At 38.8% G+C, this 24,056-nt stretch overlaps 1 protein-coding gene across 1 annotated transcript in view; it reads right to left on the bottom strand.

The window, feature by feature from the left end:
* LOC131029452 (isoamylase 3, chloroplastic) overlaps window positions 1-24,056 on the bottom strand; it is a 311,234-nt gene that overhangs the window by 168,238 nt on the left and 118,940 nt on the right. The window contains exon 14 of the mRNA XM_057959949.2: window positions 18,007-18,107. Within this exon, the coding sequence (XP_057815932.1) occupies window positions 18,007-18,107 (101 nt within the window). The remainder of the gene's footprint in view (window positions 1-18,006; window positions 18,108-24,056) is intronic.

Here is a 24,056-nt window from a genome sequence, read left to right on the forward strand (position 1 = left end):
GAAGTGGATGTTCTACTTCATCCAGGTGATAGTTCAAGGAAAAGGAACAATTCATTGGGCTAGGATAATTAGCCATTGCTTGGACGTACAGTTGAGGAGATTGAAGGCTACCAAGTCCTTCCACATGAGTTCATACGTCATATATGCTTTGATTAGGAGCTTTGAGTACGCAGGACTACCTCACAGAGGAGTGATTGGAAGAGGACCCGGCGAGGTCAGAGTTTGTGATTCCTATGTCCACTTGCATCATCCGCCAGGAAGCAACTACAAGTTAGTTAATGATACCTTCACGATGAACATCACAAGGACGTTGCAAGGCGGGATTCACAACAGATTATCTCAGGATGCACAGGAACTAGTGAAGAGGTACGGTGCTTGGTTTATCCAATATCCAAAGTTTACTTATATTAGAGTTCATGGATGTCCTTCACCTCCATACATGTTGCCGAGATATCCGACAGACAGAATTGTGTTAATTGAGGTAACAAGACAGTTGGCAGCTTATGCGAAGGCATTCAAACACAGACATGGAAATGGAGTTCCTATACCTATTATCTTAGGCAATTCAGTTGAGGTATGTCCTAATGCTTTAGCCATGGATGACGCAGAGAAGGAGTTAGCTTTGTATTCTTTTTCATTCTTTGCTTTGAGAGAGAGCTTTGATCCACATGGATATATAGAGGAGACAGTCGGTAGGAAGTTTAAGCATGAGTTTCAGATAGAAGATTTTATGATGAATCTCTTAGACGATCTTGAAGTGAAAAGAAAGATGCATTCTAGATTGCCTTTGGATTTCATCAGGAAATGCAAGATTTACAGAGTGGCCGACCAAGCTCAAGACAGTGGCAGACATCTCCAGTCATCCTATGATCGAGAAAGCAAATCAGTAAGGTTAGATTGGAATGAGCCCGAGGTTGTGGATCTAGATGCTTTGATGGCTCCAGTCTTGTCTTGTACTCGCAGATGGGTTGATGTGCAGCATCAGAAGTTGAGAGAGCAAGGCATAGCTATGACTTTCACTTTGGAAGAGAAACCAGCCGAAGGTGGAGCTAGTGTAAGCGAAGGCAATCCTAATCCCAGAAATTCAAATGAAGGCAACCTTCGAAGTGCAAGTGAAGGCAATCTCCATCCACGAGGCTCAAAGAGGAAAGAGAGACCTGAGAAGAGAGAATCTTCCAAGAGGAAACAAGGGGCCAACCGAGATCGTTCATCCGGCACATCTTCTCGACAAGAGAAGAGGACACTTGAAGTAGAAGAGTCTATGGAGTCAATGGTACAGAATGATAAAGAAGGACAGGCACCTCAAGGGTCGCCAAGTGGATCTCTCCAAGATTATGAGCTACATGAAGACAAGAACAATGACGAGATAACATCTCCTCCCAGAGAAGAAGAAACATTGCATAAGGAGATACAGGTTAAAGAGACAAGATCGGCCATCCCAGATTGGTTGAAGGAAAGATTAACGAAGGTGATTGTGATCGAGGACGAAGACAACGTAATTGATTTGGAGAGCCTTGTTGGACGTTCTCAGGAAGTGACAGAGAAGAGGAAGGCTACCAAGATGTCCAAGATGATTAGAGATGAGACTGGATCCAGAAAATTGCAGATAGCTACACCGGCAGTGGACAAGTATGAAGGGGAGATCCTACCAGAGGAATATGATATAGAGACATTTGAGCTAGGTCCATCCACAGCCGAACAGACAATGGATGATGCCACCGATTCATTTGAGGCCTTGAAAGATAAGCTTAGAGAAGAAATGGAGAAGAATAGAAAGCTTGAGAGAGAGAGAGGTGCATGGAGAACATATTTCAGCCATCTCAATCAGCCTTTAGGACGTCAAGATCCAGCAAGATCACTCGTACAGGCAATTCCCCTTCAATCAATTAATGAGGCAGAGAGATTCAGGAGTATGGTCCAGCGTATGAGTACTTGGATGGACAAATCTCATACAATTGCCGTAGAATTTGCAACAAGGATGATGAAGACTATTCATAGGGCTATCCAGGTTCTTGAGATCATCCACAACTTGATGATAACGGTAGCCGCTTTTGCTCATACCAAAGATGTTATCATTCCTGTCTTGCGAGTAATCAGACAAACATCGAGGAAGGTCTTAGCGCAGGAAAAGATCATGGATGGAGGACCTCACAGTTTACTTCAGTGGTCAACCTTACTCCAGGTGAAGGAAGTTCTCTTCGAGGACATCAGTACCAGGTGCAATCATGTTGAGGAGGTGATCAACCCGATCCAGGACAGAGTATTTGAGGTACTACGTACCATTCTTGGCAGGAGGAGCGAAGTTGAGACAGATGTGGATTTGCAGGAATTGGAGGATAGAATCAAGGTCATCTTTTGCAAGGATGCTAATATTATTACAGATGAGCAACAGGATCAGATGTTTGCTACCATGCTCCTGATTGAAAAGACTAAGGAACTTGAACATGAATGGGACGCTGCTCTTCTCGAGGCATTTGATCAGGTCATCCACTTGGAAGAAAGAATGAAGAATCTTCCCGAGATTCCAATTGCTGAGATCGAAGGAATCGTATCAAGATTCATTGCATATGCTAAAAAGGAGCATTGGAAAGGGAATAAGATTCTAGATGAGAGGTTGTTATAGATGACATGGCACCTTAATTGTCATTGGTCTATGTCTCCTAGGTTTTTGTGCCAAATTTAATATTTGGCTATGCATTTAATATTGTTCAGTAAAAAGGGGGCTATTTGTAATAAACCCTAATTAGGGTTTAGGTGTCATGATCTTGACCATTGATCTTCTTTTCGACCTGGACCGTTCATTGTAATTGAGGATGCTATTTATACCCTCATTTCATTTCATTTTATTATCATTAGATATCAGAGAGTTAGAAATTATTGATGTATTAGAGAGATTAGAGTTTAGAAGCAATTTACTTTTGTAGCAAGATTGAGTTTTGAGAAAGGAATTCAAACAATTGTTGTACATGATGGCTTTGAGATGAATGAAATATTGAAGTTATGGTGTTTTGTTGCAATTCTCTTGGTTATCTTCATGGTTGTTCATTTTTCTTGAATCATTCTCAATCAAAGTAGTGTGTTAATTCGAAGGACAAAGTGTTGGACTTGATCTTTGGTAGGATTCGCTTTCCAAACCACTAGCTTCTTGCTGATTGTAAGAACGCCTTGCGTGGTCGACTGGATATACTTGAATCACTTAAACCTTCAATCGTTGTTGTATCTTGGATATGTACCTCCGTGGTAGTGTCTTTGATCTTTGATGTATTGAAAAATCATTTGTTACCTTAGAAGATCGCATCAATTTCAATTGAGTTGTTAATTTATGGCAATATTGAAGTTGGTAGAATCTCACCAAGTCTTGTCCACATTGAGTCATTCTTAGGGTTAGACTAGATTAGACCTCTTTGCAAACCCTATCCTTTTGATATTTTTTTTTGAAAAGCTTGTTTAGTTTAGCAAAATCTTCGGCGACGTAAGGCCCCTTGATGACACAGCAATCACAACGACCACTGGTGCTTATCCACACGTAGATACCCTACTAAAAGAACATTGGAGTCATCCTAACTGATCCTTCTTGCGATATCTTCAGCAGTTAGCGACTTTATTCAAGAGAGGATAAGATGCCTTTGGGTATTTTATTCTGTGTATGATTGTGTACAAAATACACATCAACAATTAGATACATTAACATTTTAATCATTTATTTAATAATATTTTTCTTTATTATTTTATATGTTAAATACATTAACATTTTAATCATTTATTTATATTAACCTTATTTAGTTAATCAATATTTAATGATTTAATGATTTATTTCCTCTTTAGTATATTAATATTATTTAATGAATTTATATCAGGTGATACCGTAGGGGTTATCATAGTCCCTCCGTCTCAATTTTGCTTGTCCTCAAGCATATTTAGATCTTCCTCCTTTTCCCAAGTAGCATCCTCATTTGGGAGATTCCTCCATTTAATCAGGTATTCGGTAAAGGTTCAGTTCCTAAGCTCCTTTTTCCGTGTATCTAGAATGATCTCCGGGTACAAGGTGAGTTTCCCTTCATCATCTGGGGGAGGTAGTTCACTACATGGAGCCAAGTGTTGCCCGAGAAGCTTTTTGAGTCGGGAGACATGGAACACATTATGTATTTTACTGTCTTTGGGGAGTTCTATTTCATAAGCTACTTCCCCAATCCTTCGAATTACCTTGTAGGGTCCATAGAACCGGGGTTTTAATTTTTCAGCCCCATTCTTCTTGAGGGAAGATTGTTTATATGGTTGTAGCCTTAAAAACACCAGATCTCCGGCCTCGAACGTCCTTTCTGTACGTTTCTTGTCTGCATAGATCTTTTGTTGATTTTGGGCTTTTTGTAAATTCTCTTTTAAGGTCTTCATGATAACCCTACTCTGTTGAACAAAATCTTGTGCTCTTGGTACTTTGCTTTCTTGGGTTATTAGCTCTCCAAAGCTTGTGGCCTCATAGCCGTACAAAGCTTGGAAAGGGCTCATCCCTATTGACATGTGGTGTGTAGTGTTGTAACAATGTTCTCCTAGGTGTAACCACTTGACCCAAGCAGTCTGTTGTCCTGTAACATAATTCCTTAGGTAGCCCTCTATCCACTTGTTCACTATTTCAGTTTGCCCATCAGTTTGAGGATGGTAACTGGTACTAGGGGTTAAGACTGTTCCTGCCATTCTGAAGAGTTCCTGCCAAAATTGGCTAATAAACTTGCTATCTCTGTTAGTGACAATATTCAGAGGGAGTCCATGGAGTTTGAAAATTTCCCTGAAGAATAGATCGGCTATTTGGTAGGCTTTGTAATCTATGGAGACTACAAGGAAATGGGCATACTTCGTGAGTCTGTCTACCACCACAAAAATGCTATCCTTTCCTTGTGTCCTTGGCAACCCTGTTATGAAATCCATAGAAATGCTCCCCCGCTTTTGATTGGGAATAGGTAATGGTTGAAGCAATCCAGCTGGGTCGGTGAGTTCGGTTTTATGGCATTGACAAATTAGGCACTCTTGTACACATTTTTGGACATCTCTTTTTTGGTCTTTCCATGCATACTTTTCCCTAATGTGTTTATAAGTTTTATAGTATCCTTGATGTCTCGCCAGGGGGTTATCATGGAATTCTTTTAGGATTTTGCTTTTGAATTTGGTCTGAGGGGTCAAGTATACCCTTCCCTTGTACAAGATGAGATCTCCCCTAATTTTAAAATCTTCATTGGGAAGGTTTCCCTCCAAAATTTCCTTTGCTTGTGGATCTTGGTCATATTCATTAAGGATTTCTTCCTTCCAGTGGTTTGAGATGCTGGTAAGGGTATTGAGGAGGCCTCTTCAGGATAATGCGTCTGATGGCCTGTTATTCACCCCTTTTACATATTCTATATCAAAGTCGTAGGCTTGTATTTTGCTCACCCATTTTTGTTGTGCCTATCATTAAGATCCTTTTGGCTCAAGAAGAAGCGTAGACTATTATGATCGGTTTTCACACCAAACTTCCCACAGACGAGGTATTGGCGAAATTTGGCCAAGGCGTGCATTATGGCTAGCATTTCTTTGTCATAAATAGAGTAGTGTCTTTCTGCTTCGGTAAGTTTACGGCTCTCAAAAGCCAGGGGGTGTTTCTTTTGCATGAGGACTGCCCCAATTCCCTCCCCGGATGCATCACATTGCAGTTCAAAAGGTATAGAGAAGTCAGGAATGGCCAATACCGGACATGAGCTCATGGTTATTTAAGTCGTTCAAAAGCCTGTTGGGCTTGGTCATTCCATGTGAAGGCTCCTTTCTTAGTTAGGTCAGTGAGGGGTGCTGCTATCTTAGAAAACCCTTTTACAAAACGTCTATAGTCGCTGCATAGTCCCACAAATCCCCTTAATTATGTTAAGGTTCTAGTGGTGGGCCATTCCTTGATGGCCCTGATTTTTTCCTCATCCACACTTACTCCGGCCTCACTAATTTTGTGTCCTAGGTAGATGATTTCTTTCATCCCAAATTTGCACTTGGAGACTTTAGGATATAAGGATTCAGACTCAAGAATATTTAATACCTCCTCAATGTGCCGGAGATGTTCTTCCCATGTCTTGCTGTAAATAAGTATATCATCAAAGAATATTACAAGAAATTTCCTCAACTGTTGCCTGAATGTATGATTCATGCATGACTGAAAGGTGTGTTGGGTGAATATTTTGTCACCAGCGTACTAATGACAAAATATATAATTCGCACAACGCTATGCTAAGAAATTAATCTCTCCTCTCATCAAGGGGAGGTTCCCTATGAAATTTCTCCTCTAATTAATAATAAATTAAATTTGTGGGTTGGTGTTGGGCATATAACTCTCTTTTTTCAGAGTTTATGTATTCTCCCTTCACCTAGTTACAATTTCTCTACCTCTTCAAATACTTAAAGAAAAGAACTATTAATCTAACAAACTACACCAAGAGTTACTATTAAGCAGCACAAAGTCTCCTTTATGGTAACACTAATTCACACTGATCATTACAAATTAAACAATTAGAAACTTAGCTTAAAGCTCAAAGTCTTCAAGTATAGATTTCTAATCCATTAAACTACAAATAACGGCAGCAATACAAAGCTTACCACAAGTTACTTAATTTATCAGCAGATTTCTCAAGTATGCTAAGAGCACAAAGTCTACTTTGCAAGATATGAGAGCTCTCTAACCACATAGCAATATCTTAAAGATCAAAGAAGTAAAGATAATATAGATTCAATGGACATAGGAGCATCAAATTATATAAATGAGTTTCTTGATACAACACAAAGTTTGTAATCAACAAAACTATTTTCTTTATTCGTTTGATAGGATTTTCACCACAAAAAGCCCAAAGTCTTAGTTGGGATAAAAAATCGGCAGAGTTTTTCTAAGCATGAAAAAAGATAAAATATTTACAAAAAGGTCCTCCTTATATAGGAAAAGAAGTTGAGAAAAAGGTGGGCACAGTTGACTTATTCAACTGCACAGTCCCATTTTACTACAACTACTACATAAAGAAAACGTGCAGCTGCAAAAAAATTGACAACATTTATCAGTGCGGTTGCATGAAGAAAGGATGCCAGGAGGGGGAACTTCATTCTTGATTCCCCTCTTCATTGGATTTATGGAAATCTTCAAATTTAGCAAGGATGGCTTTCATTTTTGCTTCGTTCGGCATCAAGGTAGAACTTGTGATGATTTGGACGCGGGACATTGCATCTTGAATCTTCACCTGTTTCTTTTTAACATCCTTCAACATGGATGCGAGGACTTCAAAGCTGACCTGAATTTCTAACAGTTTATCAAATGTATCAAGAGAGAAATCTTGTCCTGTGCATTGATCCATCAAAGAAAGGAATTCTTGCGTGACAACTTCAGCAGTGACGAGATTTTGATCGCTATCATATAAATAGCAAGGGAGATCACCAACTTTAGAAAAAATAAGGTCAACCTCGTCGTCACCTTCTTTCTTCTCCTGGTCCAGCTCTGCAATCATTAACTTCATTGTCTCTTGTTTATGAGACAATAAAGACAAGATTTGAATGTACTTCTCCCTTGTGGGAATTACCTTATTCTCAACCAGGACATCTATCTTGAAGTCCTCCATTTTGCTCCACAAGGTAGTACTTTTCACAACCTCCTCCATCTCCTGTGATAAAGAGGTTTTGAGTCCTTGCATCCGACTCTGGATTACTTCATAATCGGACAATAGTTCCACTATTGAGCTCAGAAGATGAGAGCCTTCTGACCTTAGCCTTGAAATCCACTCATCCATCACTCGGCCTTTAGCTCCCACTTGTTCAATCTTCTTGAGAGCTTCGGTATCTATTGAAGATCCTATAGGCTCTATCTCTTGAGAAGATTGTGTGACCTTTAGAAGAACGTTGGTCAGCTGTTCACACTTCTACTTCAAGATATTTTTCTCATCCCTCTCTTGATCCAATCTTCTCAATAAAGAATTAAGGGCTGTCCGAGAATCTAATTTCACTCTCATGTGTTTCCACCCCGAGCTCTACGACCTACATGGTATAGTCTTCAGATTGTATGTTACCTTTGTCCTTGTCTGACGATGGCACCATAACTTCAGCGTATTTTCTCTTGGAAGTTGGGTCTATTACCACCCAAGATACCGTCTTTGGCTTTTTTGTTCCCTTAGGCTTCAAGGGAACTAAAAGTTCAAAGTCAAACTCATCTGGGGATATCACTTGTTTTTTCCTCTTAGGGGCCACTACTTCCATCGAGGGGGGTAGTTCTGGATTAGCTGATGGAGTAGTAGCTCCTTGCTGACTTGGAGTTGAAGCTTCGAAAGCAGGGAGACTGGAACTTGGGGTAGTTGTGAGTGTTACTGATGGTGCTGATATTGAGGCATCTAGTGGAACATTTGTTGCTGCTACCTCTTTAGTTACAGATGGAAGAGTGGAGGGTGCTGTGAATGTAACTTCAGCACTTACCAATGGAGGAATTGTCGTGGTGGTGGTAGTAGTGACTGGTAAATCTATTGAAACCTGTTATGTAAGTGCATCTTGCAAGGTCTCATTAAAATCCATCATGGTGGATTCAAAAGTAGATGAAGGGATATCATCTAAATTAGAGAAGTTGGTTATTGTAAAAAACTGACCAACGGTCTCTGATTGCATCATAACCATACTTAGATCTCCATCTTCTTGAAAGTCTTCATCTTCTTGATCAGAGTCAAAGTCAGAGTCAATAGAATGGACGATTACCTGTGAGGTAATCAGGGCATCAACTTCAGCGGGATGTGATACTTCTTCTGCCTGTACTTCCTCTTGTTGAGGAATTTCACCTTCTTCAACCTCCTTTCCTTTTCCAACTTCACTGGCAGGCGATTGTTCTGGCTCCTTCGCCACTGCTTCCTGTGATGCGGATGATGATTCACCCTTCTTCGACCCTTTAACTATAAATTTGATTTTGGGTCCTTTACCCTTTGATTGTATTACAGGAGCTGAGGATAGTGCTTGTGGGTCTGCCCTGCTCTTTGTTCTTGTTTTAGCTGTTGTTGTCTTGCCCAATGGGCCATCACTGTTGTCATCATCTCCTGAACTAGTGGGAAGTTGTTTCTGTTAGGGTTTCAAGCAGATCCGAAGCAAATATGAACTAACAATTATATGCAGATTTAAATACAAAAGATAAAGAAATAAAACAGGACACAGATAACACAGAGATTTAACGTGGTTCACCCAGAATGGGTTACGTCCACCATATACAGCCGTCCAATCTTTCTTATTATCTAGCAAAAATAGTACATCAACCTTCAAATGCATTAAGCATCCCAGCCGCTTATAACATGCGTTTTTAGGGCAACAAACAAAGTCGGCCTTTTTAGGGTTTTATTACAATGTCGGTTTTCATCAACGAAAAACGACCGACTTTGTTTGTTGCCCTAAAAACGCATGTTATAAGCAGCTGGGATGCTTAAGGCATTGCAAGGTTGATGTACTATTTTTGCTGGATAATAAGAAAGATTGGACGGCTGTGTATGGTGGACATAACCCATTCTGGGTGAACCACGTTAAATCTCTGTGTTATCTGTGTCCTGTTTTATTTCTTTATCTTTTGTATTTAAATCTGCATATAATTGTTAGTTCATATTTGCTTCGGATCTGCTTGAAACCCTAACAGTTTCATCCTAAGGTTTTGTTTTAGCAACCAAGCATTGGTGTTTGCTAAGATAGGAGAGATCCTCTGTGTAATAGATTTGCTTTCTTTGTTTGACCATTGCACAAGTGGAATTGGGGAGTCAACAATCTTCTTCTCATAATAAACAGGGTCCACTATGTCATCTGTGTCCTCCATGGTCATAGGGATCTTAGCTAGATCCAAATTTTCAATTTGTTCCAGAGTAAGGCGGCTGAAATCCATCCTTCTTATATCCTCATTCTGACAATCTGCCCAAACATCCTCAAACCTATAAACATGAGTATAAGTCCTTTTGAGTTTGTTCTTTATACCCCGAAAATCAAAATTGGTTCGGGCCTTGAATCTTCTCATGGTATTCCACTGCATTTCCTCCTCCATATTTTTGGCCTTGGGATTGGTTAGCACTGAATACCTGCCAATTGGCTCTGGGAATTTCAGCCCAGTCTTATGTGCTTGTGATTGTTTTTCATGCACACTAATCAGTTGTCTGCACAACTCCATAAGGACAATTTTGTCTGAGGGGAACCTTGGAAGAATGAAGGGCTCACCTGAGAAACATCCAATTCGGATATAGGTGAATGTGGGAAACTGTAGAAATACACACCCAAAATGAGACACCCTGCTGTAAGCGGCCTCTGATATTCTTCTCTTCTATAGGCCTTTATCAAAAATGCACTTCCATACAGCAAAGAAGGCATCATTAACCCTTCTGTAATGATTACCTTGATTCTTGATTGTCAGCTGGTCATAGTACTCCCAAACGGGCACCACTCTTCTGTCACCCTTGGTAGCCAAGCCTGGATATTGCCTCATTGAAGCAGCTGCGTAAACCAGGTATGAGGTCATGTAAAACTTCAGTGTTACCTTGACCTCCATCAATTGAGCACAAAGCGCATCACTGATCTGTTCTCCCCAATCAATTCTTGCGGCCCCCTTTCTAATTATATTTATGTAATAAGACATCCAGCTTTGAAAATAATGAGAGTCCTTTAATCCTCTCACTCTGGATAACATGGTGACCATGTCGTTATATTCCTCATTAAAATCACCCCTGTGGAAGGACTTAGGCCATCGTGAGGTGAGGGAAGTTCTTGCAGTAGAGAGACAAACAATATTGATCACCTTTTTGCATTTATCCTCATGTTTCTCGTAATACTCTTGAGCACTCTCTTGAGAAATATCAGCTACTTCTACAACTGATGAACCTTTAAAGACACTATTGAAGAATACACTGCCTAGAGTCATGATGACATTCTGATCTTCATCTTTCACTTGCCTTCTGCTTGGATCAAAGTGATCAGCTACTGCCAGTACAAATTCAGGATCATGAGCCGCAACTAGGAAAGATGCATACTTATGTAGCTCAGATTTGATTAAACTGGTTAGACATGCAGGAGCCTTTTGAACCCGGTCAACAAATTCTTGCATATCAACATGCCCAATTTCGGTGTCTCTTATCTCCTTAATATTTGAGTCCATTGAACTCTCTGGGTACAAATTCAAGTACCTGTCGTACTTGTATTTCATCTTTTTTGATGATGCTTTACTTGGAGAAGGTTGTCCTAAGGAAGACTCGGGTTTGTTGTGAGAGAACTTTGACATTCGTGCACAATGACTGCATTCAACACTGATGATTAGCTATTCATCATTATCAAAATCAGTTTTTCTCAAACGGATCGAAAAACGAGACTCAAAACAGGCTTAGGAGTAAAACTGTCAAAAACAGCAGGTCGGGGAAAAAAGTCCGACCTGCTCTTTTGAAAACAAAAATTGCACATCGGACTTTAAAGTCTGAAGTGCAAATAAAAACACCTTGATCTGCACATCGGACTTTAAAGTCTGATGTGCAATCTTGTGAAAGGGTTATCAACACATCGGACTTTAAAGTCCGATGTGTCAATCTAGGTAAAAACATTAACACATCGGACTTTGTAGGGGAAAAACTTCAAACAAGCACATCAGACTTTAAAGTCCGATGTGCTTCCTAGAAAAGATTTAAAGGCACAGCTTACTAAGGGGAAAGACAACTGGTTGACATGTCAGGTTTTAAAACCCGACATGTCAACCCACTCCCCTCTACATATCGGATTTTAAAGTCTAATATGCGAAGGTTAAGATCCCGCATATTGGACTTTAAAATCTGATATGCGGAGATACGTTTCTCCAGCAGCACACCGGACTTTAAAATCCAATATGCAGCTTTAGAAGGGGGGCTCCGAAGGGCAATTGGGTTTTGAAGTCCGATTGTCCTCCGGAACAAGGGAGACAATCGGACTACAAAATCCGATTGCCTCCGGAGAGAAGTCCGAAAAAGACAAACAAAAACAAAAAGAAAAACGAAAACAAACAAGATGCAAACCTGAAAAAGAAACCCGGAAAGACAAAAAGAAACACAAACCCTACCTCTTCCGCTTCACTGATGATGGAAAAAGATCCAACAATGGAGCAAGGAAAATCCAAATCACGACGAGTAAAAGCAGAGGAGGGCGCACGGAGAAGAAGACAAGCCACAATGAAAACCCAAAACGCAAAAATTAACTTTAAAAAGCTTTTTTAACAAACCCTAATAGCAATTAATGCGGCATTAATACAACACGCAATTGCATGTCGGGCTTTAAAGTCCGACATGCAAGCTAGGAACACTTGCACTTCAGACTTTAAAGTCCGACATGCAAGTGATGGGCAAATCACCCGCAGTTCGGACTTTAAAATCCGAACTGCAGGCTAAGACAAACTGCAGTTCAGACTTTAAAGTCCGATCTGCAAGTAGGAAAACCACAAATACATACCGGACTTTAAAGTCCGAAGTGTATTTGTAACAAAGAACCCTGCAGTTCGGACTTTAAAGTCCACACTGCAAGTAAAACTGCAAACTTAAGGAACAAGGAAAACAATAAAAACGGAAAGCAAAGAACGAAACGAACTAACCGACCAAGTCGATTAAGCTCTCCCGGAGACCATAAGGTACGAAACGGACCAATTTCGTAGGGTTGCCTCATGATTTTGGCCAAGCTGAAATCGAGGACAACAAGGTGGTCGGGGCGTTAGTGAGACCAAATGGTAGAACCGAAAACTCAAAATGTCCATAGTGACATCTGAATGCTATTTTGGGAATATCCTCTTCCCTCATTCTAATCTGATGGTATCCTAACCTTAGATCAATTTAAGAGAAATATCTTGCTTCGTGTAGTTCATCCATTAGTTCGTCAATTCTCAGAATAGGGTATCTGTTTTTTATAGTCTTTTTATTCAGGGCCCAGTAATCTATGCACATTCTCATCGTCCCGTCTTTCTTCTTGACCAATACCACTGATGAAGCAAAGAGGTTGCTGCTTGGTTGGATGTGTCCCATTTATAATAATTCTTTTATGGTTTTTTCAATCTCCTCTTTGAATTTGTGGGGATGGCGGTAAGGAGTGGTAATGACAAGTTTCGCTCCTCCTAATTCAATCGAGTGTTCAAATCCCCTTTTTGGGGGTAAGCCCGAGGGAATGTCTTCGAAGACTTTTTTCTGTCTCCGACGAATGGGTTGTATATCACTATGAACGATTTGACCTTCGGTCGGAGATTTATCCAAGACCATACATTGGGCGACCCAGTCTCCTTGATCATGCCTAAAGATTTTCTCCATTTTATTACATGATACTATCTTTGGAGAGCCATCGGGAATTCCTTTTAATGTTATCTCTCTCCCTTCATGTTGGAAGCATATCTCCCGATTTGGACTATCCATGGTGAACCGTCCTAATGAGTTTATCCATGGCATCCCCAAAATGATGTCATTCTCTAGGTTCACCACAAAGAAGTTCCTCTTAATTGTATGCCCCCCCAGGGTGACTTCCAATTGAGGTATAATTTTAGTGCACCTGTCTATGACTTTGTTGCCTATGTTCACTTCAAACCCTCCAAACTCTTGAGTTTTTAACCTTCTCTTTGCTGCTAAGTGTTTGCTAATGAAGTCATGTGAGGCTCCTGTGTCTACCAGAGCGATTACTTTCTGTCCTTTGATAATCCCTTTGAGTTTGAAACATCTATTGTCACTTCCTTGAGTGATGACTGCCAAGGTCCCTGGTTCATTGCTTTCAAACCTGGCCCTTTTATAGGGTCTTTCCTCATCCCGCATTTCTTCTATGTTATTTAACTGTCCTCTTTTACATCATGGCCTTTCCCCCATGGGGCCTTGCATTTGAAAAATAACCCTTTCTCCATGAGTTCCTCTCTCTCCTTACATTGGTGATTCAAACTCCAAGGTTTCTTGCAAAAGCGGCGGGATCTCTCCCGACAGTCCCTCTGGTGTCCCTCATTCCTATGCGGTGTTTTGGTTGAGGTGTTCTTGGGAGCACTAAATTCAACCATCCTAGTTTTCTTAATGGCCTCTACTAAATTTTGTGGTTCCAAGGGTTTTACAACCATCCTAGTTTTCTTAATGGCCTCTACTAAATTTTGTGGTTCCAAGGGTTTTACAAAACTTTTAATAGAGTCTTTCAAGCCTTCTAAAAACATGTAAGTAAGCCTTCTCTGGGATAGTGTAATATCCCCACAATTTTTTTAAATTTATTTCCAGTTACAATCACAACAAGAACCTGTTAAAGTTAGGAAATGAACATAGAAAAATGTTGAAATTGTAACCCTTCCACTTTCTGATTACCAAGTGCCCAATATGGAAAGGTGAGAGCATACAGTGTTGAGGGGATCGTTAGCGTCAAATAACTGGAAATAATACAATGCTTGGGCGGCAAGCCAACCCCTTCCACTTTTCAGCAGGATATGGAGAATATTAAAAATCACTTGGCGGTAAACCAGCCAAGGATGATGCAAGAACCAAAGAACAATCACTCTACTGCTTATGTAGCGGGAGGACTAGAAATGAAATAGCAATCAACTCCACCGCTTATTCAGCAGGAGGACTGAAAATGAGATTACAATCAACTCAAACGCTTATTCAGCAGGAGGACAGAATTACAATAGATAAGAAGGCGGCAAGCCAGCCTCTTCCACTTATGCAATGGGCCAAAGAACAACAATCCAAGTATATAGCTATTAGTACTACTAATCAGCTTTACAATGCAAACATGGATTACAAAATTACTAGAATCATTGTCCAAACTAGGCGGCAAGGCCAGCCTCTTCCACTTATGCAGTGGGACTAAGAGAGTTCAAATAAATTGTTGTTAGTACTACTAACAAGCATTACAATATGATTCATCATGGATATTCAAATGTCAAAACCCAAACTAATAGCTGCAACTTATTACCATGACTCTTCACACCACACCCATAGACTCACACACCTGAAAACCAGCTTCAACCCCAAAAAACTAAATCTGATATGAATGAACAGCAAGCTGGAAATACAGACCAGCAACATTAAAATCCTCACAAACACTTCTAAATCACTCCCCACACACTCAACTTATCTCTAAACACACTCCAAAGAACCCACACACTCTAAAACCAACTCCACACAAGGAAACACTCCAAACTAACAATTTTTCAGATTTTGATATGCAACCCATGCGCTGGAAACACACAGACCAGCAGCTTAGAAACTCACAAAAATGCTCGTAACTCTATTCACACTCAACGAAATTACCCCCAAACGGATGCAAATGAGAGATACAAGACAGGCGATGAGATTAAAACCAACAAATTGCACCCAAAACCCCCAAATGAATTTATGCACGCATTCCCAGGCAGCCCAACATAGTACGACTAGGAAAGAACTACGATTTGCATTTTAAAAAATAAACACTCAACATTAAGCTCTAGAAACTTACAAACTTGATCGCCTGTGGCATAGGAAGAGAACGGGCCACTACCCAAAATGATCTGACACACGAACTGAGAGTTATGAGCTAAAACGTGCTACAGCCACACTAAAAACCAGCAACACTAAAATCCACACCACACTGGAAATCTGAAAATGCACAGTAAAATCGAATCACACATTCAGAAGATCCAATCACAGCTAGGAGTGATGTCTCACACTCGAAGTCTGTCAAGAGCCCTAGAAGGTATTCACCCTCGAAGATTGTCTAGAGTCAATCCGACAACATAACAGTGTAAATTGTCTAAGATACCAAATGAGAAGCCCAACACTCTCATTTATAGATTTTGAGGGATCAAATTCAAATTCACATTCCCTCCAAATGAACGCCAAATCCAAATGCACGTTCACTTCACATTATTTTGAAATTACATTTCATTTCTCCTTTCTCCAAATCGACCTTCTCATAGGAGCAAATATTCTTTATAAAAATGACAATAAAATCATTATGTGGCATCCAAGGTAGATAAGTGAAATATATTATAAAATTAACTTATTTCTCCATAAGGTGTCCATCTTGCCGAATTAATATTTCACTTTATAAAGTATTTTTCCTCAACAATAAATCACCCAATATATAATTAAGGAAAAGACTTATATATCAATATAACTTAAGCAACCCCTTTTAAATAAATCGTCCAACCTTTGTCTTAAGTTATAATTTAATTTAAAACACCATCTTTCATCAAATACTGAACCTGCCAAAACAAGCTCCAAGGATATGGGGAAACAAGCTGGGAGAATTGCCCTGCCTGAAATAGTCACTGAACTGAGCTGAGGAACCCTTGCCAAGAATAGCACCAAAAAATGAGGAAAGACCAATTGCTCAAACTGACCTCCCAGAAATAGCCATCTAAACAAGCCTGCTGACATCCTACTAAAAATAGAACTGCTAAAAATAGTAAGTGTTTCCAAAGTGATTTTAACCACATTCTGAGCAGTCGTTGCACTTACTAAAATTAGTAAGTCTTGTAAAAGTCACCCGATGCAGATGCATGTCGAACCATCCTGAAGCTCTCTGAAAACCCAGAACGAATCTAGAATCCAAACTGTCAAACTTCCACATATAGCCCCTGAAAACACCAAAGAATCCTCCTAGAAAATTGGAAACCCTAATTTCTGCCCCCGACTAGCCTACAGGCCTCCAAACTAGGCTAACGGCCAACATAACTAATCACTGCGGAGAAGGGGACATTACAGATAGGTCGGGGACCATTACTGGTAGGTTTTGGAATTGGTCTATATAGCCTTCAATGGTTCTTGATTGCTTAAGGTGTGTTAACTCTTGGAAGTACCATTCGGAGTCTTTCTGGTCAAACCGACTGATGAGCTTTTGGGTAAACTCATTATAGGTGGAGATATTTTTGTGTCCTAGGGTAATGAGACCGTTATGCCACCAATTATGGGCTACTCCGATTAAATGGAGTATGGCAAATTTTATAGCATCTCCTTCAGTCATGGAGCTGTATGAAAGGTATGTATCTAGTTTTTGGACCCAAGCTTGGGCGATATCCTTCCCTGACCCATCAAAGCATGGCAGGGACATTTTGTTGACTTTAGCTTTGAGGTCTTTACCCATAGGCTTTCTCCTTCTGCCTTCATTAGTCTTGGACTCACAGAAATCCTTGAAGGAAACCACCCTCTGAACTTCTGGCTCTAATCCAGCATAAATTTGGGCGATTTCTTCCACCCCAAGTGTGGCTAGCTCCTCTTCATCCCCCACATGTTCTTCTCTAGGAAGAAATTCGGGAATTGTTTGTCTAGAACTTTGAGGAGATCGTTCGTTATCGGCGTGATTAGAGAGTTTCTCTCTTCTAGGGTTTGGAATATCTCTATTGTTGTTGTTTGTACTTTAGAGGATTAATTGGCTCATTCTTTCGAATTTCTCATTGGTTTGCTCCATGAAAGCCTGAAGTTGTTTGGCTAATTGATCGGCCATTGCTTTCACGGGTCCCTTCCACGTGAAGGGATGTGACGGTGGCCGCAGCCCAAGTTGCGACTACCGTCGCACCACTTCCTGCGGGGGGGAGGGTAGTCGTTTATGCGTAGTTCGTAGTTTTAGTTTATATCACTTTGTATTAATATTTTAATTTAATAATACTTTCCTTATTATTTTATATATTAAATACATTGACATTTTAATCATTTACTTAATAATATTTTTTCTTTATTATTTTATATATTAAATACATTAACATTTTAATCATTTATTTGAATTTATATTTTTCTTTATTATTTTATATATTAAATACATTAACATTTTAATCATTTGTTTATATTAACCTTATTTAGTTAATCAATATTTAATGATTTATTTCCTCTTTAGTATATTAATATTATTTAATGAATTTACATCAGGTGATACCCTAGGGGTTATCGCATGTCAACATAGAACACTTTATTGTCATCCAGTGTCAAGTAGGATTTTTCGATGCATCTAAAGAAGATAAACATTCACTAATCATCACTTCAACAGGAAAAAGAGAAAAATAAATTATTTTTAAGAACTGCGTATTACCTGTCCCAATTAGGAAATCTGCCAACTAAATACAAACCCCCACAGTCCCATGGCTCAGCAATTATTTTGCACTTTGACAGCACTGGATCTTTTGCAATGGCCTGTACATTTTTCCAAACATCAAATGGGAATTCAATATCAATGAGGCAAGCTTGCACGCTCGTTCTGATTATCATAATATAAACAGCAGTATGGACAAAATATGTAAGTATAAATAATTAAATCTCATATTTCCTTCTGTTCTTCAAGAATTCACTACCATTGTGATCTCAAGCATTCTCAACCTGAGACCCATTAGTTAATTTACTGATGTTTTGCAATCCAGGAAAGTTTAAAGATATTAAGTGACACATTAAGAAGCCTATATAGAAAATAATTTTGTGCATATTTAAGCAGTCTCTATCAGACAACAAATTTGTAAAAATATCATAAAACAATAAGAAAGGCAGTCCTCACAAAACATAATCAAAAAGATGTAGTCATCTTTTTTAAGACTGGGTTCAGAAATAATCTAATTGTAGACAATACTTTTTGTCACATTAACCTATCTATCTTGACTTCATAAATATAAAGCAAGTGTTTAATAAATATCTATATAAATTAGGAATGAAATCGTTTCTCTTGATTTGATTTATTACTTAGTATTTGTGTGGTAAGCTTTAAAATGTTATATTTACCGTGTTCTTCCCTATTTGACTCTGCCAAGCTTATAAAATTGCCAAATGTGTCTTTGGAGCCTGCTTTCAATGGCGAAGACATATCAACCTTCTGCCCAGCTGGTAAAAACATAGCTTAAGTGATGTTAAGTTTTCCCTAGGTTCAAAAAGGTGGCAATAGTGATATAAATTTCTGCCCCAGGTGACTTACGCGAACAATTGAGATGGGTGAATCACAAGCCATCATAAAGTTCCACACATGATAAAAGAGGTTGCCCAAAGCACATGCCTAGAGTAATTAAGCCACTCAAAACATCCACTAGTACACACTAGTGATGATTTAGAACATGGTTTGCATACTCAGCCTTGAGTCAGACTCAACAAACCAAAAAAATTCCAATTTGAGAAAAACTTGGTAAAACTCAATAACTTAAAATCGCTTTTAAAAAATAAGCTTTATGCAAAATTCATTTACAAAATTAATCAAGTCAGTCATAAAAATGTTGTGGAAATGTTTTCTATTAAATTTGAATACAAATTAAGGTACAAGATTGCATCATCATCAGATTGAACCCAGTAGCCTATGCACTGTCCTTGGCACCAGAATGGGAGCGATAAGGTCTGAAACACGACCAAAATCACCCAGCCAAGGTTCCTTATCTTCACACAGTTCTGCAACCTACTATTTGTACCTCTGAAGGCACGTATTATGTCAAACCAACCATCAGCAATTAACCAAGCATACCAAGCCATTAAGCAAAGATGATTGCAGGTCACAAACACTCAGAAAACTCAGTGCAAATAATTCTGAAAGTGGTTTATCAGTCATTATAGGTCTGAAAGTTTCAACAGAAGACCCAAAACAATAATCTATTGAGTTGAATGGCCACAAGGATCACCTCTCAACAAGGGAATAAGACTTCTCTAGACTCAAACTGTAATAGGCACCCTTGTATCCCCTTGTTTTTCTTTTGTTTTGCTATTTTGAGTTTTGAGAATGTTTGATAGAGAGAATAGTAGAATAGAAAGAGCTGATTTATATTGCAGCATACAATACTATAACAGCAAATATAAAGGAAATGCTTGCAACCTTCACTTCTTAAAATCAGTCATAATTTGAAAGTACAATAGAAAGAAAAAACTGAAGATACCCAGATGGATAAATCTAATTCTAAACACAAATACAACATACCCATTTGCTGGTAATAAAAATGAATGTGCAGCAATAATAACCAGCAAGTAAAAGTTCTAGAAACCCTAGGTTCTTCACCAAAATACTCCAAAATAGTACCTCTCAACAACTTAGACAATGTTGTCTGCAAGGGTTTCCGTCCCCCAAAAATGAAGAAGCAATCTCCTCCAAGCAGAAGCAATATCAAAAAACAAACTCCACACCCCTTCATATGAGAGTACTAATCCTCCTTTTATATCCTCCTTTTATAACTTTTGAGAGCTATTTTAGGAAAAGCATTTTTTCTTTTTGGTTGCTTTTTTGAAAAAACAAATTTTTACTTTTTTCTGAGAAAGCACTGTTTGCTTTTTCAAAAAAAAGCACTTTTTCCTTTTATGCTTTTTTTTGGAAAAAAAGCTTTTTGTTTTTCTGAAATGTACTTTGTTGCTCTTTAAAATATCATCTAAATCTTTTAATTTCTTTTCACTTTAGGAAGCCACATTAAATGATATTAAAATATTATTTTACCTCCTTAACTGACATCCACTTTATTTCACTTAAGTGATAAGGCCCACTTCATTAAAATATTTAAATGAAATACTAGAATAATATTTCCCAACCTTAGGAAATTCACCAAGTCCCAAAACTGAAGATTTTGCATTCTGAAACTGAGGAAAGGCTAAGATTGAGACCAATTACCCAAAATAGCATTTACTATAAATAGTAATATACTAGAAATAGTCAAAACTATCCAAACTTTGAAAGTGAAGATACTCCATGCTGAAGCTAAAAGGAGACCAAAGCTATGACCAGCCGCCAAAAATAGTATTTACCATAAATAGTGATTGCTAAAAATAGCAACTACTAAAAATATTACGTCGGCCAAAACTCCCAACTAACCAATCAATGTCTGAACTGACTTACTAAAAATAGAAAGTCATGGACAAAATATCCAAAATCACTCCAGAAAGTATAGTTCACCTCCATTAATCCATCTAAATACAATGGCAACATCAATATACTCCTTTGATCCTATTGACACCAACTTAGAAAGCCAACACGTGCTACACTACAAGAGAACCTGAAAATGTGGACATTATAGTCCACCCTTCCCAAAGATTGCTTGTCCTCGAGCAATGCCAAAGCAACTCCACAAACATTAGGCTGATCCAAACTATAACCAAGAATGATCCTAGGATTCCAAGTCATCCTAGGAGATCTATAATACCATCTTATAAAAACATTGTACAGCAAGGTGCTCAAACAAGTGACCTCCTAAAAACCTCCTAAAAGAAGAGCAATCAAATACTGCACCAACTCTATCAACTCCTTAGGAAACTACTCTCCAAAAGAACTAATTTGGAAGACCATAGGAGTAAACTCCAATAAAACAACATTGACTTCCTCATCCTCAACTACTAAACTGCAAATCCAAGTGATCCCAAGGTTCTAAATCAATCTCAAAAAAGAACCACCATGTTGGCATGCCACTCTAATTACGACATGAAACATCTCTTGTTGTGGCATCCCATTAAGATCCATAACTCCAATCCCAATAACTAACATGATCCTGGGCAACTCAAAGAAATACTCTCTCAGGCCCAAACCATAATCCTTAGTATATCTCCTCATGAAGTCCCAAACAAGAAATGGATCTATCATTGTCAAGCGACTTGTAAGGAAGATGTTAGGATAAACAGCTAGAATCATATCACTAACAATCTCCAAGTGTCGAGGGAAGAAACTCAAGAATTCCAAGAAACCCAACTCGTTGCAATCAACCAATCATCATCTAGAAGCATGCATAAAAACACCATGGAACGACTACAGAGTCCAATATCTCCCAAGAGAAAGCATGAATTAACTAAATTGTACCTAAATTCTCTCTCCACCCGCTGCCATAAATCCTACAATGGCTCAAAATCCTCTTGCTCATATACTGATGACACCATGATCAGCGCAAAAATGCAAGGGCAATAGCTAACAATATGAAATAACTTTGAAAACATAGGAGATGAGAGCATGGAAATCACTAATAAGACTTCTGGTATGATCAGATTACTTCTACCAACTAGTCTCAACCATAAAGTACTCAACTATAGAACTGAAGAAAACATGCAACACATCTGCAAACCAAGAACTTAATGATGAACCAAAGCTTGCAGAAGCTCACTATCCTGAGCTAACAATAAGGATTAACTGCCAAAATTTGCCCTCCATACCTCCATAAGATGAACTCTCTTAAGTCAGGGAAATCAGAAATAATCAATATTCATTGTTGGTCAAGACTGAAATCGGGATTATACAATCTGATTTGAGTGCTTTACCTAAGAGACAGCAGTAGCACCAAAGGAATCTCCAAGTATTAGCATGCATGATAAGCACTGTGTTGCACTAGAGCAACTCAGAAGTGACAGGAAAACACTTCCCAATCATCAAATCCTTCACTTCCTTGACAAAGAATTACATACCAACTCCCCTAAATGATAGCAAACCCAAAAGTAAGCTCCAAACTGAAATTTTGATCCGTTCCTTGCCAAGTAACACTTCCAAGAGTGACCATTCAATCATTGCTCCAATCCTTATTTAATATCTCTCTCCCATCCATTTGAAGATGAACAAATGGAATAACTAGATAGCTGGTTAGGAAAGGAGCAGCATTAATATGTAATATCCCCACAATTTTTTTCAATAAATTTCCAGTTACAACACAACAAGAACCCGTTAAGGTTAGGAAATCCAAATACAAGAATGCTGAAATTGCAAACCTTCCACTTTTTGATCACCAAGTGCCCAATATGGGAAGGTGAGCATACGGTGTTGAGGGGATCGTTAGCTTCAAATAACTGGAAATATTACAATGCTTGGGTGGCAAGCCAGCCTCTTCCGCTTATACAGTGGGTGACAAAAATACTGAAAATCACTTGGCGGTAAACCAGCCAAGAAATTGAAATAACAATCACTCAATCGCTTATCCAGCGGGAGGACTGGGAATAAAATTAACAATCAACTCTACCGCTTATGCAGTGGGAGGACAATATTATAAATTTCAGATATAGGCGGCAAGCCAGCCTCTTCCACTTATTCAGTGGGTTTGTTTATTTTCCTTTACAATCCAAAAGTAGCTGTTAGTACTACTAAACAGCTTTACAAATAAGAGCATGAGATTTTCTAAGATAAAGAAGAACATTGTCCAACTCTGCAAACTGAAATTATGCACTCCCAAAGCCCACAGACAATCTTCACCAAGAACACACACCCCACTATTGATTTTCAGATTTTAATATGCAACCCACTCGCTGGAAAACACAGACCAGCAACGCTAGAACTCACCAAAATGCTCATAACTCCTTGCACACTCAATGAAAAGACCCCAAAACAGATGCAAATGAAGGCTAGAAGCTAGGTGATGAAGCCATAACTAAGAAAACACACCAAACAGACTCCAAACAATAATGCACGCAAACCAAGGCACTTACAACAGGGTACAGCCAAGCAGGAAGTTCGATTTGCATTTAAAAATTCAATACTCAGAGTTGGGCACTAAAAACTTACAAATATATTTGCCCATGGCATAAAGGAGGAATGAGCCAATACCAAGAATGAACAAATGCACAGGCAGGGAGATACGAATGAAAATATGCTACAGCCATACCCAAACCAGCAAACTGAAAATTCACATAAAGCACTCCAGAATCAGAAAACTAATACATAAACCTGCAACATTATCTTCAATCTACTCCTCTGAATGAAGAGCAGTCTCTAGCTCAACTAGTTGTTGTATTGTAAGCAAGAAATCAAGCTATGGCTAAGAGGTAAGCGTTCCCTAAAGCTTTCACTCTGCATTTCGACAGCATTTTGTTATAAAAATTCTTGGATAACAAAAAGAAGAGCCCAACACTCTTATTTATAACTTTTTGAAGCTCCAAATTCAAATTCAATTCCCTCCAAAATGCCATGAAATAAAATGAAATTACATCCAGTTTGGACGCCCAAGCAAAACTAATATTTGCCTTTATTTTAATCATGTATTTCCTCCAAAACGGACGCCCACTTAAGTTAAAAATAATTCTTAATTCATCAAATCGACCCCCTCAAGGTAGCAAAAATATACTTTATGAAATATTCATAAAGTGAGTTATGGCATCCAAGGAAATTAAGTGAATTATATCATAAAATTTACATATTTCTTTCCAAGGCGTCCATCATGCCTTACAAATAAT

The sequence above is a fragment of the Cryptomeria japonica genome, chromosome 10, assembly GCF_030272615.1.
Source record: "Cryptomeria japonica chromosome 10, Sugi_1.0, whole genome shotgun sequence".
Taxonomy (NCBI): Eukaryota; Viridiplantae; Streptophyta; class Pinopsida; order Cupressales; family Cupressaceae; genus Cryptomeria; species Cryptomeria japonica.